This window comes from Sander lucioperca, chromosome 9, assembly GCF_008315115.2.
Source record: "Sander lucioperca isolate FBNREF2018 chromosome 9, SLUC_FBN_1.2, whole genome shotgun sequence".
In the NCBI taxonomy this organism is placed as follows: Eukaryota; Metazoa; Chordata; class Actinopteri; order Perciformes; family Percidae; genus Sander; species Sander lucioperca.
This window is the reverse complement of record NC_050181.1, coordinates 31,604,663-31,621,813: the sequence shown is the minus strand read 5'-3', so window position 1 is coordinate 31,621,813 and position 17,151 is coordinate 31,604,663. Positions and strand designations below refer to the sequence as shown.

Genomic DNA, 17,151 nt, shown 5'->3' with positions numbered 1-17,151 from the left:
TTTCCCCGTTGTGGCCACGTGTGGCGGTCTGTCCTGTTGTTGTCGCCGGCGTGTTGCGTTTAATTTCCCCGTTGTGGCCACGTGTGGCGGTCCGTCCTGTTGTTGTCCCCGTTGTTGCGTCCCCCAGAGCAGCCCAGTGTCATGGCAGTTTGTGAAATGGTAACGTTCGGAAATCGTGACCTGTACACAAAATAAACGAGAAAATCGTGACCTGTACACAAATCATTAAATCAAAATAACGTGACTATTTACGAACTGGCGTGAGACCAGGTTGTGTTTTCTTTCCACAGCAAGCATCCTTCCAGCAGGTTAGATGGCATCCGTGGGACATTAAAACATTCCTCCTCAGTGGATGCTATCAAGAGTGGGCAGAGTTACTGGGAAAAGACACGGCAGCTGAGAAACAGCTGTAATGGTAAGAACAACACTGCCTTTAATCCCGTTCAATCCCCCTCCTGTATGCATCACACATGTTAATAACTCTGTCTGAAATTGTCCCAATAAGCTCAAACAAATACTACAAAATCCAAACTTAGCATCAAAACACCTTCCTCAATAGAAGTACTGTTTTTTTTTCCTTCAAAAGAAGTGAAATTACTAAATAACTAATAAAGACTCATCAAAGGTAGCTCATTTAAAATACAGTATACTGTATCCACATTAATGAAAATGTTACCTATACCAAAAATATATATACCAAATGCAGTACACAAGCCAATTAATAAGTCAAGTGTATAATGATAGAAAGTCAGAACTTCTGCTCACTAGTACTGACTCTACCATAAAAAAGCATAATACTTACCTATTGATGAACTATGTTACCGTATTACCAGTTTATCAACACAGCTTTGGCACTCACTCAGATTGAAATCTACCTCCTCGTCTGTTTTAGTTTTATATTTTGCACAATTTAAAATGACGAATAAAACAAACATAACATAACGTGCAGTGCAGGGAGAGTCAGATTTACTTTTACAGCCTCCACCTAAATAATTAACATACAGAAAACAATATGACAAACACTATGACTACATAATAGTGATGAAAAAGTATGCTGAATGGCACCTTACATCAAATCTTGGAAATAGGCCCATTCTCTCTGGTAAACTCAACTTTTTAGTTTGTCATTTGACATTGGAAATGAAAAAAAAGACAAATGAAACTGTAGCTGGAGCACATATGGAGGTGTCTTAAAGTCACTTCCAAGTCACATCTACTTCAGTTTCCTCTATTGTCAGTTTTGTGCGTAAGGAATACACGCAGAGGGAACCCTGCTCACTGGCAAAGCTGGAGGCCCAATGCTTTCACACTCAAAATCACTGATCATGTTGTTTCATTGTACTGTTACTGGTGCTACTAATTGGGGTTATCAGTAGTTTTTCAGTTATTTTTTTTAAATACTGTTACAATGCAACTCTCCTCTTTTTCAGCTGGTATGGGAACCATTAGAAAGAGCAGTGTGCCAGTTGGGACATCAGACACTGATTCATGCTGCCTAACTAACAGCCAGGTAACGCACACACACACACACACACACACACACACACACACACACACACACACACACACACACACACACACACACACTGCACTTTTACAACATGTTCCATGTTCGCCCTATGCTCAGTTATATTACATTTTCTACATACGCTTTAATCGTTACACATTTAGGTATTACATTAATGACAAAATCTTCCTAAACTTAGCAAATTGCAGCTCTATTGATTGAGATGCCTGGTTGCTCGACAGTTTTTGACACATTGTTACATGTTTACTCATACAGTCAGGGGCTGCTCTTTGTGTGAGGCCCCCCTTAATCATTATGCTTTACTGGAAAAATGTATTTAGTGACATACATGGTCCACACGCAAATAAGGTGAGATGGCATACACACGCACACATTGAGACAGCCAATACTACAATCGAAACTAACATCAACAGAGATGTAAGTGGAAAGAATACCAGATATTACCCACCACAGCCACAAAACAATTAACAAAGGAAATATGTAACTATAAACAGCAAAGCAACGGAATTCTCTGCATTCACAGTTCAACTGCAAACTGGTAACCACTTTTAGCTTCAGAAACCAACAGGTAGGCTACTGCATCTGCATCAGTGCAGAGCACCCTGTTCTACTGAGGCAAAATCACAAAATCACAACATCATCACTGAGACACAAACCACTAAACTGTGTATAAAACAATTCAATTCAAATCAATTTTATTTATAGTATCAAATCATAAGAGTTATCTCAAGACACTTTACAGATCTAGACCACACTCTAAAATTTACAAAGACCCAACAATTCCAGTAATTCCCCCAAGAGCAAGCATTTAGTGTGTCAGCGGTAAGGAAAACTTCCTTTTAGGCAGAAACCTCGGACAGACCCAGGCTCTTGGTGGGCGGTTGTCTGACGGTGCCGATTGGGGGTGTGATGAACAGTGGCAATTATAGTCACAATAAAGAATGGAACTATGACTAGAAATAGTAGTTGTAGTAATTCATGGCGTAGCAGGGCGTTATAAACTTAGAAAGTAAGGAAAAGGAAATTTGTGTTTGATAGATTATTTCTCTGTGGTAACAATGCTGCTTGGAAATGAATCTTATACTGTTAGAAAGCCTGTTTAGTTCCCTTTCAAATGGTGCCCCATTTGTAGGGAACATGCATTTGTGGGATGAGCAGCAGCGCTGAGTATGTGGGTTGCGCCCATGAAAAATTTGCCAAATCTTCTCTGCCAATCCCAAACAGTTTATTCTGCCATTTACTCGTTTGGTGTTTGGTGGATTGGATGAGTCTGCCTACGGCAGTTGGATCGTAGGGTCAAAGTGTGGCGAAGACGCGGAGTACGCTATGCTGACTGCTGCACCGATAGAGTAACACCTTTTGGTGGAGGCAGTGTGATGGTGTGGGGTGGCATCTCCCTCACTGGAAAAACGAGGCTTGTCATCATTGGAGGCAATCTCAATGCAGAGAGATATAGAGATGAGATTCTGCAACCAGTGGCAATCCCATATCTCCACAGTCTGGGACCGAACTCTCCTCCAAGATGACAACGCTCGCCCCCACAGGGCGGGGTTTATCAGAGACTACCTCCAGAATGTGAGAGTGGAGAGGATGGAATGAACTGCCAGCAGTCCTGACCTCAACCCCTTTGAACACTTGTGGGATCAGCTTGGGCGTGCTGTTCGTGCCAGAGTGACCAACACAACCACGTTGGCTGACTTACGACAAATGCTGGTTGAAGAATGGGATGCCATCCCACAGCAGTGTGTGACCAGGCTGGTGACCAGCATGAGGAGGAGGTGCCAGGCTGTTGTGGCTGTGTATGGTTCTTCCACACGCTACTGAGGCTCCTGTTTGTGAATGAATGAATAAATTGTTCAATTGCCAATATGTCTTGTTTCTTCAAACTTAAATCATCCAATCCACCAAACGAGTAAATGGCAGAATAAGCTGCTGGCATTGGCAGAGAAGATTTGGCAAAGTTTTCATGGCCGCAACCCACATACTCAGCGCTGCTGCTCATCCCACAAATGCATGTTCCTTACAAATGGAGCATCATATGAAAGGGAACTAAACAGACTTTCTAACGGTATAAGTTTATTGCCAAAAAGCATTGTTACCACAGAGAAATAATCTATCAAACACAAATTTCCGAATCAACACTGATCGAAAAGTACTTTGCCACTTTAATTTGACTGCTTATCTCTGCAAGGACCTGTTCTCCCATCAGTTGAATAAATTCTAGGCATGTTGTTGAGAGGTATGATGGCGTTCCCTTTCCAGCACTGCCATATTTTTCTATATGTGCTTTCAAAAAAGGGATCAAACTGGCTCATAACTTCCAGCACACCCAGAATGTTCCCATTATCCGGTTGTCCAAAAACTTCACTGTGTCCCCTAAGAAAACTTTGGTCCAATATTCGCATTTATTGTCAAATACTTTTTTTAGAATCGGTCCGCCTCCCATCAACACAGGCTCTCTGATCCTTCATGTTCAGCTAGATGCGCAGCTGCATTTTTCCAGTCACTATAGCCTGCTGTCAGTGCAGACTGCATGTCACCGTCATGTCATGTCAGAGGGCTCGCACCACTCTGTTTTTCAGCGGCGCGCGACAAAGCGGAAAAAGGAAGCATGGACAAGTTCGCGGACAACCGGATGCCAGGACTCTCAGAGTGACTGCAAGTCTCTCTTGTAAACTTACTGGGTTAAGATGAGTTCTTTTATGGCGAATGAAAGGCTTGATCCGACGAAGCCTATGCAAGATTATGCGTTAATTTGCGCCTTCATACAGTAAAAGAGACCAAATGAGTGAGTGAAACCTTGTGGTTTTTGAGTTATCCTCTTTAGCCTGTAAAATCTCATTATCTCTTTTTCATCATCATTTCCTATATTGTCACAGGCTCTGACCTTTGACCTCACTATGTTTTGGTTGCTGGTAATGTAAGAGATACTATATATTAGGGCTGTCAAACGATTACATTTTCTTAAATCGCGATTAATCGCTGAATTTCTATAGTTAATCGCATGTTTTATCACATGATTAAAATTCTATTATTTTGCATTTCAGAACTGTTTTAAGTACATATTAACAATGGAAAGCAATTCTTACCAGTGTATCTTGATTGTGAATCAAATGAATGCAAAGAAAGTGACTTTATGAACTTGATTTTAAGATTTGTATTTGTTTATTATATATTTAATCTAGTCACACATTTGAGTCTAGAGTCAATATTAGGGTTGGGTATTGTTTGGTTTGGATACCGGTGCTAGAGCGGTACTTTTAAAACGGTACCGGTGTCTTAACGGTGCCTGAACCGGTACGTTTTAAGAAAGTTAAAAAAAGAAGGGTACTAAACAGTTGGCGACATTAAAGAATGGCTTGTTTATTGCTAAGGCCATATCGTCAAAATTAAATGTTTAATAATAACGTAATCACTATAACAATAACTTATTTCACTAGTAAATAGCTGCTGAATGACAACAACAACCACCAGATGGGAAAAGGGCATTTAACAACAACTTTGAATGCACCACAAGGCTGTAAATTACCTGTTTCATTGAACGCACCGTCTGTGTTTTTCCGACAACAGCAGCTGCAGATTGTTACATCCCGGTGTCGGAATCCTCTACAGTGAAATACAGACAAACTTTACACCGTTTAGAGTTACAGAAAGTGAAGAGAAAGGAATATTAGGCTCTTCCAAAAAATAGCAGTATTTGCATTTTTCTTTACAAACTCAAACATTTACTGTACAAACTGAAAAATGTCTCAAGGGTTTGCTTTACTTTGAATCGCTGCACTAATATTTAGTTGCATAACCATTATTTCTGAGAACTGCTTCACATCTGTGTTGCATGGAGTCGACCAACTTCTGGCGCCTGTGAACAGGTATTCCAGCCCAGGACGATTGAACTACATTCCAAAATTCCTCTGCATTACTGGCTTTTGCCTCAGAAATGGCATTTTTGATGTCACCCCACAAGTTTTCTATGGGATTGAGGTCTGGGTATTGGGCTGGCCACTCCATAACATCAATCTTGTTCATCTGGAACCAAGACTTTGCTCGCTTACTTGTGTGTTTTGGGTCATTGTCTTGTTGAAAGACCCATTTCAAAGGCATTTCCTCTTCAGCATAAGGCAACATGACCTCTTCAAGTATTTTGATGTATTGAAACTGATCCATGATCCCTGGTATGTGATAAATAGGCCCAACACCACAGTATGAGAAACATCCCCATAACATGATTTTTGCACCACCATGCTTTACTGTCTTCAGTGTACTGTGGCTTGAATTCAGTGCATGGGGGTCGTCGGACAAACTGTCTGCGGCCCCTAGACCCAAAAAGAACAATTTTGCTCTCATCAGTCCACAGAATAATGCCCCATTTCTCCTTTGGCCAGTCAATGTGTCCTTTGACAAATTTCAACCTATTCAGTACACGTCTTTTTTTCAGCAATGGGACTTTGCGGGGGCTTCTAGCTGATAGCTTAGCTTCACATAGCCTTCTTCTGATCGTAACAGTACTCACAGGTAACTTTAAGTCTTCTTTGATTTTCCTGGAGCTTTTCATTGGTTGAGCCTTTGCCATTTTGGCTATTCTTCGATCCATTCGAATGGTAGGTTTTCCCCATGTCGTTCAGGCTTTGGATGCCATTTCAAGGCATTTGAAATCATTTTGGCTGAGCAGCCTATCATTTTCTGCACTTCTTTATATGTTTTCCCCTCTCCAAATCAACTTTTCAATTAAAGTCCGCTGTTCCTCAGAGCAATGTCTGGAACGACCCATTTTGCTGAGTATTTCAGTGTGAAATGCACTATAACCAGCATGCACAACATTTACTTCCTTTCTTCCTTAAATATGGGCCATAACTGACACCTGTTTCTTCACAGAATCAATCACCTCACTAATGGAACACAACACTGCTATTATTTTGAACATGCCCCTTTCAATTACAGATTCAATTACACAGAATGAGCAGCATGCATGTCATGACTGGTGGGTCTGTTGGTTTTCTATGACTCTACAACACTTACTAGTAAATTATTTGCCATGTACAAATATCACTTCTACCAAAAAATTTGATTTATGAGGTTAGTGATGTTGGACTAAAAAGCACTGCAAAATGTAAATGTCATCAAGCTAATGTTTTGTTTTGCTTTCAACGTTTTATGTGATGTTTTCATGTGTGTGTGTGTGTGTGTGTGTGTGTGTGTGTGTGTGTGTGTATATGTTTTATTAGGATCCCCATTATCACTAACATACACTTTGGCTATTCTTCGTGGGATCCATACAGCCAGGGACGTGCACAGACATTTTCGGCGGCAGGGGCTCAAGGGGAAAAAAAGGCCTAATAGTTAATAAATAATTATTTATTTGAAATTTAAACAAAGCGTTAAATATATTAAGCCAACTCTGACTAACTTACCAATTTATTTAATTTCCCTTACGCAATTGTTTAATACTCAACAGATTTAATAAATACTCAAAACAAACAAAATGAGACTTTTTGTATTCACCAGGCAACAGCAAAGGAAACTATGTCACAATATGCATGTTTTCTATGCTGCAAGTATATATTTTTTTTTACTCTAATGGAAATAAAACTTACAAAATACACATTTAGATGGTATTTGTTTTAGGCTGAATCTGTAGATTTCTTCTAAATTAATCTACATATTTATACCTATACATTTCAGCGGAAAAGGCATTTAATGTAACTCATTAACTGGGGAAGTTCTGTGGTGATATGTTCATTTATTTTGTTCTATTCACCTGCAGTGCCTTGTCAAATGTATGCAAATTAGCGCATTTTAATTAGTTAATGCCTAATTTGAATATCAATGTCATTGTGATGACGTTATTAGACAGATTTTGACACTGTGTGTGTGTGTGTGTGTGTGTGTGTGTGTGTGTGTGTGTGTGCGGCGCGCAATGTTGTCGAGGAGACGCATCATGGAGAGAGAGAGGGGGAGGGCTCGACATAGTCTCATCTCCCGACCTGATATTTGTATTATTTTTTATTCAATAAATACGTTTGTTTGACAGGGAAGCTGTGCACAAACAGGAATATATATATATATATATATATATATATATATATATATATATATATATATATGCTGTATTCATTCATTTAAAAAAACATGCATCCAGAAAAAAGCGCACGTTCTCTCGAGGAAGAAAAAGGGCAAGTGTCTGTGCTCCTTTAGATGTCTATGTGTGCACGTGCTTACATAGTCATATTAATAGTCATCAAGAATGCATAGCAAACTTGATTTCTTTTTCATACAATAAATATGAATTCTTAAAAAGGTGCTGTACTTGCCATACAGAACAATAATATTGCAGAAAAAAAATATTTACCATGTAAAGAAATTGTGGAGTAATGAGCAAAGTCCCACTCCCAGTGTGTGTTGGAATCTGAGCTTCTCTGTTCTTTGTTCTTTGTTTTGTTGGCGGTTACGGGCGCACGTAGATGGATCTGTATTACCAACCCGTTGTCCAAACAATACGATCATATCGGTCCTTTATTCCTACCCACTAATACGACCCACAGGAGCATTTTCTTAAACTATGGAATTATTTTTGTGCCTTTAAGTCTCAAGTATCAAACATAAATAGCTTCCTAAAGCAAAAAAAATTGTCATCTCAAAGATAAAACTGTATAACTTGCTTTGAACTCTGTTCAGGTCCTGCAGGTCCCAGTGTTACATTGTTCTACAGAGAGAATTGAGTAATGCCTCACTCAGCCTACATGATTCTCATGGCTAATTAGATGGTTTTGGTTAACAAAAACTATCATAGCATACACTTATACATATAACATTATCTAACCAGAAATGAAAACAGGCCCAGCCAACACACACACACACACACACACACACACACACACACACACACACACACACGGCTATTTGACCAGCAATCGGTATAGATAGCAGTTAGCTAACGTTAAATGCTAACTTACACAGCTTTTCTTGTAACTTAACACAACAAAACAACTAACGTCTAGTAACCATGCTAGCTACGTATATCAAAGACAACATATATGATTAATACTTACACTTTAATCTTGTAGTAATACAGTAATGTTGTTTAGGGTGTTTGTGTGCCCTCTCAATCCGTTCTAACGTTAGCTGCACTGAAACGTCAGGTCGTGCACTGAGCTGTCACTCAAGTGTCCTCAAAAAACTCATTAGCTAATAGGGACGCACCCCTGTAAGACCAGCCCACACGAGAGTGTCAGAACTGCAAACAAAGAGTCTAGAAGCACAAACGAGAAAATTGGAAGCACAACTGCAAATGTGATGAAGAGCAAAAAGACTTATTAGTGAGTAGGAAGCAAAGGGAAGTATAGACAAAATGACATTATTATCATGGTTTGGGTTCAAATCAGATGTTACTTCACCTCCGGTTACGCACATGACAGGGAACATGACATGGCTCTGTTTGATCCGTAAAGTTAAAAACTCTCTGTCTCCTTTTATTTTCAAATGTCACTAACTGTAACTCCTTTTTAAGAATGTTCTTCAGCTTTTATGTTGATGATGTCCATATATATAATTATAATGTCTATGTGTGGTTTGTGCATGCAGCAGATGACCCAGAGCCTACTGGACACAAAGACAGACGCCTTTGTGGCATTACATCCTGGTGAAATCAGACCTCCCTGCAAACTGATCGACAGAACACACCATGTCACTGAGAAAGTCACCCAGGTTAGTATAGATGACTTGGCACTCTGTTTCTGTTCTAAACTAAATAGACCAGCTGTCTATCTATCCATCCATTTTTGCTTGTTTATCTAAGTCTGGGTCCATTGTCAGCAGGCTAAACTTTCTGAACTTTCTTCTACTACTGTACAAACTATATATGGCAACAAATGGATGAACATGTCCACCATGCAGATACGCCATGTAGTACAGACCTTTGCATCAGATTTCTGTGTTGGAGTATATTAAGATTAAGACATACTTTATGCCACAAAGGGGAAGATTTTCACTCTGTTGTTAGTTATTACACACAGGCTGAAAATACACAGACAGGACCTTATAAATGCATTAATGGACATGTGTCAGAGTGTGGAGGGCTGCCCATGACATGCCCCAAGCTGTTGGGGCACCTTGCTCAAGGGCACCTCTCTACCACCTACCAGTCCACAGTCTGTACTTGGTCTGCACGGGGACCTGAACCGGCGACCCTTTGGTTCCCAAGCCAAGTCCTTTCGGACTGAGCTACTGCACCCCCAAGAGCTCCGATATCAGTACATGTCCTACACAGCCACATGCACCATTCCTCCTTGTCAGACTTTCTGACATAGCTTATCCCTCCAGCTGGGTCAGCCTCAGGGTCTCCTCACAGTTGGTCATGCCAAAATCTGTCAAACCTCAAAGGGAGGTTGACATCAGTGTAGTCTATATCCACAACGTTCTACTTCCGGGATTGCTCTGGTTCTGCCGGAAATTCCGCCGGATGTCAATCTTTTTGGGATGTCCGTTTTCGGATGTCCCGTTACCTTCCGCTTTCTTTGATTTGGCATTCTAAACTTGGATGGATTTATAAGTACTACGGTTAACTGCTCCTCATATCTCTGCAGGGTTAATTCAGACAGCTAGCTAGACTATCTGTCCAATCTGAGTTTTCTGTTGCACGACTAAAACAACCACCAAAACATGTTCCTTCCCGAGACTATTTTGCAGCGCCAGGGCTGCGCTCTGCGCTTATCACCACCCAAGACGATTGTGATTGATTTAAAGAAATGCCAATAAACCAGAGCACGTTTTTCCTATCCCGGAATGCTGTGTGGACTAGCCAGACCCTACTCCGCAGCGCTGTGGAGGAAGGTCTGGCAATGCAAGATTAACATCGGTGAATTCTTAGGTTCTCCTCTTCTCCATTTGATCTTAAAGTCAGCAGTGTACTGACTCACAACATAATCTTGGGTACTGTAGTCCTCAACAGTCACACATAGAAGTGACTAAATAAATGAGTGCAGAAAAATAGCACACATTGTACTCTACAGAGTAGCCGCATGCAGGTGTAAATAATGATTAACGAGTGGATGAACAGATCTCTCTGTCTCGCTCTCCTGTAGGTGCTGTCTCTGGGTGACGATGTGTTACCAGAGTATAAACTGCAGACTCCTAGGATCCAAAAGTGGACCATCCTTCACTACAGTCCGTTCAAAGCTGTGTGGGACTGGGTCATTTTGCTCTTAGTCATTTATACAGCCATATTCACTCCTTATTCTGCTACATTTCTACTAAGGTTGGTGGAAATTCACACAACACTAATGCTCACCTGAGCTGCACGAGTTAATTATGAAGCCGTTAGGTTTCCCCTGCTGCCCTCTAAACTATGCTAAAATAACAGGGCTGATGAAGGTTGATAACCAGTTAGCATGGTGTCACGTCTGCATATACCTTTTGGTTGGAGGGGCATTGTTGGGGTACATCGCAACGTCTCACCAGAGAGAATGGAGAGAGCTGACTCCATTTCCTTAACCAAACTGGATATTTAATGATTTATATTAACCTTTTAGGAGCAAAACATCTGAATTTTTGGTGATTACTTTTTGGGTTGAATAAAATAATTAATAAATTCTTTAGATTATGTTAATCTCACATTACCAGATCTATCTCTACAGGGCTGTATCAGCACTGGAGAATGGTCTGGCTGCAAGAGGCGACATTCTAATATAGGGGACAAAAAGTAATCTTGGACGGTGCCCTTGAATAATAGCACTTTATTTGACACATTTTAACACTTTATTTGATGGGTGTGCAGAAGACATGACAGTTATGAACATGAATAATTCCCTTGACCTGTAGTAAAGTGGAACCAGTTTGACTTGTAATTAAAATGTCATAAAAGTTATAAGACCAGTTTGACAACTTAATTTACAGAGTTTTGGACAAATAAAGTTAGCTTTAGGCTACTGCAACAAAAATCCTAGAACATTATTCAGCACAATTAAAAGATTGGTGAATCACTGCTCCTCCCACAGTACTGGTCTTTTCAAATGTTTTTATCATTCTTTGTGAATAAGGGGGCTGATATAAGGTGTAAAATATTGCCTGCCTCTACCCCTGATGCTGACTTTCTGGCCCACGCTTCCTTATTGAGCCGGATTAGCCCAAACTCATTGTTGGAACTTACAGACATTGCCCCCAAATGCAGCCCTCTATTTCCCTTGACATTGTCCCAACCAAGATGTTTTTAGTTCCTTAGGACCTTTTTTACTCCTCATTTTGAATAGCTGATTATTTTAAACATGCTATTATTCAGCCACTCTTGAAAAAGCCAAGGCTGGACTCATTGCTGCCCAGTAACTATAGACCTATTTCTAAACTTCCTTTTATTTCCAAGGTCCTAGAAAAACTTTGTCTTGGACAAAGCAATGACATTTTCGATAAATTCCAGTCTGGTTTTCATTTGAGACACAGTACTGGAACTGCTCCGCTTAGGGTTTTAAATGATATTTTAAGATGCTGGGGAATGATCGGTACTGCTGCTGCTTGACCTCAGTGCAGCCTTCCACCTTGTTGACCACTCCACTCTTATTAGTAGGTTGCAGAAAAGGGCGGGCATAACAGGGAATGCCCTGGATTGGTTTACCTCCTATTTGTCTGACAGAGGACAGCAGTCATGAGTGTTACTTCTATGATTATTTCAGAAGCTAAAAGATGAGTTCTGTTTTCTCTGTCAAATTACAGTTTTAAGATTTGCTGCTTAAATATTGCGCGCATGGAACTGTTTACAATCACTGAAAGCAGCTTTTGCTTTTTAAATGTTGTATTATACTGTGTGTGTGTGTGTGTGTGTGTGTGTGTGTGTGTACGTACACTGTACGTACACACACACACACACACACACACACACACACACACACACACACACACACACACACAGTATAATACAACATTTAAAAAGCAAAAGCCTACAGGGACTGTAGAGGGGGAGTGTAAATAACTTATTTGGGTGGGTTTGGGTGGATGATTTAAGCATAATTGATTCGAAGGGCCGTCAGAGCTGGTGCATGCATTGTTAGACACTATTAGGTAACACTTTATTTGAAGGGGTGTTCATAAGACTGACATGACACTGTCATTATAATGACGTGACATCTGTCATGAACATGAAGGAGTCATTTTGAGTATTCAGGACTGTTGTCATTAAGTGTCATTCAGTAAATTATGACACTTTCAGAGATGGCAAAAGTACTCAGTTCCCGTACTCAGGTAGAAGTACAGATACTTGTGTTAAAAACTACTCTGGTAAAAGTATAAGTACTGATTTAACTTCTTTACTCAAGTAAAAGTAACAAAGTACAGGCTTGGAAATTTACTTAAAGTATAAAAGTAAAAGTAGCCTTGAATGTCTTGCTGCTTATCTGCCGAATCCCTGGGATCTCAGTTTTCTTAAATTTTCAATCATGTCGCCGTCCATACTACTATGTGCTAAAGTTACCGCCATCAATGCGAATGAATGCCGCCAAATCTGTCGAGTCGTCTTGTAGTGGTGCAGAAGTGCGTTAACGGTAACTCCACTGAAATTATTTGAAACTAAAGTAACGAGCCAATTTTGTAAAATGTAAGGAGTAGAAAATACCGATATTCGTGTTAAAATGTAAGGAGTAAAAGTAAAAAGTCGGCACAAAAATAAATAGTAAAGTAAAAAAATATCTGAAAAATCTACTTGAGTACAGTAACAAAGTATTTGTACTTCGTTACTTCCCATCTCTGGACACTTTTAATGCAAAGTTAGCATTGCCCGAGATGTCTTTGTCATGACAAATTGACAGTAAACTAGACAATACAACCTATCGATGTCTTTGTAATGACAACTTGACATTAACCTAGACAACATAACCTGTCATAAATACGTAATGACAGGCCCAATTATCAAACTTTAATAAACTATTTAGCTTTATGTTTTAACATTACATTAAACTGTCATTAAGTGGTTGGTTTTTACATTTGCTGTCATGAGAGTTTTGTGTGGAGGCAGGGAATAGTGGACCCAAACGCAGAGATCAGGCAGGCAGGCAGGAGAAGGTTGTACTCGAAGATTTAATTAACAAAAAGGCAGGATACAAAGGATCCAAAAAGCAGAAAAAACACAAGGAGTCAAGAACTGGCAGGGACGCAAAATACACAGACACACAGGACCTGGGGTCCGTTTCAGGAAGGAGGTTTACCAAACTGAGTGTAACCCTGAACTCTGAGTTGATTTACCCTGAGATGGGAAACTCTGAGTTTTCGGTTCCAGAACAGCTGATATGAGTTGGTTCAATCAACTCTGAATATGTTCACGCGCGTGCACCACCACAATAAAAAGGCAGCATGAATGGAGCCATGATACTACGATTCACCATGGTAACAACCACAAACAAACTGGTCGGCGGAAATACTCATGCACACATACAGCGAGTTTGAACATGTATTTCGTTAAAAAAGCAAGACAGCGGCTGCTGCTGCAACAGAGAGAGAATTGTTGTGGGAGGAAATTGCTGCTCGAGTCAATGCATAAGCATTGACAATGCATTCATTTCATATAATCAGTTAACTTATAATATTACTGGTGAAAACTGGAATTGTATCACACCTATAATTTAATTTGGGTGCAATCCTGCGGGCAAAAAAGTAAGCTACTATATCCCATTCTGAGGCTGCAGCACCATGATCATTAACAGAACTATAATGTATAATCATTTATTTCTTTTTAATGGCTCTCACTGGTTTGTGTCCAGGGAACACTACAAAAAACGTTTAAAAAACGTTTCAGAGCGAGTCACACTTTTCTGACGGCTACAGTGGCTTTACTATTACAGTATGATCTGCATCACCAATAAATATAAGTGTATCTACATAGGCCTATCTAATGGACTGTGAAAAAAATACCTCTCAAATCGGTTATGTGGAAATGAAAATACATTTACTCAATATCATCTCCCGACGTAAACTCTGTGAATTAATATAGCTTTTTCAACGACGGGATCGTCTACAAAAGGACATGGCATGTTTGAGAAAAAAACGTTTTATAATCTGCCTAACATAAACCAATATTTTTTTTTATTCATGCAGATAAACTGCATTAAAATGCGCCTGATAACAGACTGAATTAATGAATGAGGAAATGAGAGAGAAGAAACCTCGAGTTTGATTGTCAGAGGGAGGAGACTGAGAGAAACTCGGGGTTTCTTGAAGAAAACCTGCTCCCGACCAGGTTAGGTTCACAGGCTCAGTTACCATAGTAACTGACTCTAAGGTTAAGTTCCCTCTCTTTCTGAAACGGAAAACCCAGAGTTTCCCTCATCTCAGGGTTAACAAACTCAGAGTTTTCACTAAACCTGCTTTCTGAAACGGACCCCAGGACACAAATGGATACAAGCTGACGGCACAAGGACACAAAACAATCTGACAAGACACAAAGGGAAACACAGAGGCTAAATAAACTAGGAGACGAGCAAACCAGGAACAGGTGAGACAACAGGTGAAACACATCAGGGCGGGGCAGGACAATCAACCAAGGCGGGAAAACACAAAGTAAAGCTGTACATGACAAGACAGAAAACAGACTATCAAAATAAAACAGGAAACAGAACTAACAGGGAAACGCACAACCAGGAACAGAAAAATACATAACAAAATATATACAGACAACACTACACAACACAGGATACATTTACCAGACAGGGAACAGAAACCTACAGAAAAAACAGGGAGATAACTAAACAGAAATATACATACAAAAATCTACAAACAAGGCAACAGAAATGTACAAACAGGTAACAGAAATGTCCAAACCATAACAGAGAGCATTATAATTGTGTCATGAATATTTTTCCTTGCCCTCAAGTAAAGTGAAACAATTTGGACCTGTCATGAAGTTTGATTTCATTATCAAATGCTTATATGACGGTGTCATGAATACTATCCATAATCTCAAGTAAAGTGGAACCATTTGGACTTGTCATTAAGATGTCTTAAAAGTTATAAGACCAGTGAATGCAGTACCGAGGTGATTTGTCACAGAGATTGTTGTCTTCGTTAATGCCAAGTTGTCATGACAAAGACATCTCGGACAATGCTAACTTTGCATTAAAAGTGTCATAAGTTACCGAATGACACTTAATGACAACAGTCATGAATACTCAAAATGACTCCTTCATGTTCATGTCAGTCTTATGCACATCCCTTCAAATAAAGTGTTACCCAATATTCATACTTTCACACATGGTCAAAATAATGTAGTCATATCTGGAGTGAATTTTAACAAAGCAAATATTGAAAAAAGCCACTGAGGGCGAACAGGTGAACTTGTTTTAGACGCTTCTCTGGACTAAAAATAAACCATGTCAGCGGGTCCCAGGATTTAGGGCCGCTGCTCCTGATCAGTGCTGTAACCGACTGTTAGGTTTGCCTAGCTAGGTTTCATAAGAAAATCAGCAACACACACAATGCATCCAGTTAAACACCAGTCAAACGCTTTATTAACACTCCTCTACTCCCTCTCTCTCACATCTTTCCCAGGGCACTGTGCCCCGCTACAGCGACCTGAGGGATACAATCAACAGGGACTTTAACGTGAAATCTGTTAGAGTGCTTTAAAAAAACAGGGAAATGAAACGAAATAAAACAACCTGAGCAAAATAAACCACAGCCAACAACATGTTCTAAAATAAGTGAATAAACAAATGAATACAATGTCACTTTGTTTTTAACGGCAACACAAAAAAAGCAGAAGGTTACAGACATCCAGCCGAAAAGAAGGACATGGGTCGGAATTTCCGACTGCACTCTAGAAATCCCAGAAGTGGAACGTCGTAGATATAGACCAGGGGTCACCAACCTTTTTGAAACTGAGAGCTACTTCATGGGTACTGAGTCATACGAAGGGCTACCAGTTTGATACACTCTTCTGAAATAAAAAAAATTGCTCAGTTTGCCTTTAGTTTTATATGATTATTAATGATTAATGATACTTATCTATGTGAAGACACTAATTAATGATCAGTTAATCAGTTAATGATTTCTCACAATAATTATCAACAATGACTTAACAAGGTGGGAAACAGATAATATCAATATTCAATTTTCATTTTTAGAACAGGCCTGAGGGCTACTCATGTGGTCCTTGGGGGCTACCTGGTGCCCGCGGGCACCGTGTTGGTGACCCCTGATATAGACTTATCACAGCTCAATACTGATAAGACTGAAGGTTCTGGGGCGCCTGGGTAGCTCACCTGGTAGAGCAGGCGCCCATATATAGGGGTTTACTCCTCGATGCAGGGCCCTTAATCTTAAAAAAAAGTTCTGATTGTTGCTCCAGAAAAGGTCGTCCCCATAATCATGCAATGTTCTGGTCCTCTTTCCTCTGCTGTCCGCTCTAACCTGCACAATTTAGGGGTGATGTTTGATAAATCTACGTCGTTTGACACACATGTAAAGCAGCTGACCCGGGGGTTATTGCACAAAAGTAGAATTTATAAATCCAGGATAACTGATAAAGCAAGGCTTGACCTAGTCTAATCTCCTCTAATCTGGGGGTTAGGGCTCCTAATCATTTGCACAAATTAACCGTTGCACTCTTTGCCTTAAAAGTGAGCAGAAGAAAATGTTACTCAGGAAATTTACCA

At 40.0% G+C, this 17,151-nt stretch overlaps 1 protein-coding gene across 1 annotated transcript in view; it reads left to right on the top strand.

Annotated features, from left to right (window-relative positions):
• The window catches only part of LOC116040897 (potassium voltage-gated channel subfamily H member 7-like), a 107,272-nt gene that overhangs the window by 53,674 nt on the left and 36,447 nt on the right, over window positions 1-17,151 (top strand). Inside the window, exons 4-7 of the mRNA XM_036005175.1 lie at window positions 291-415; window positions 1,431-1,510; window positions 9,107-9,229; window positions 10,606-10,778. Of these exons, the coding sequence (XP_035861068.1) occupies window positions 291-415; window positions 1,431-1,510; window positions 9,107-9,229; window positions 10,606-10,778 (501 nt within the window). The remainder of the gene's footprint in view (window positions 1-290; window positions 416-1,430; window positions 1,511-9,106; window positions 9,230-10,605; window positions 10,779-17,151) is intronic.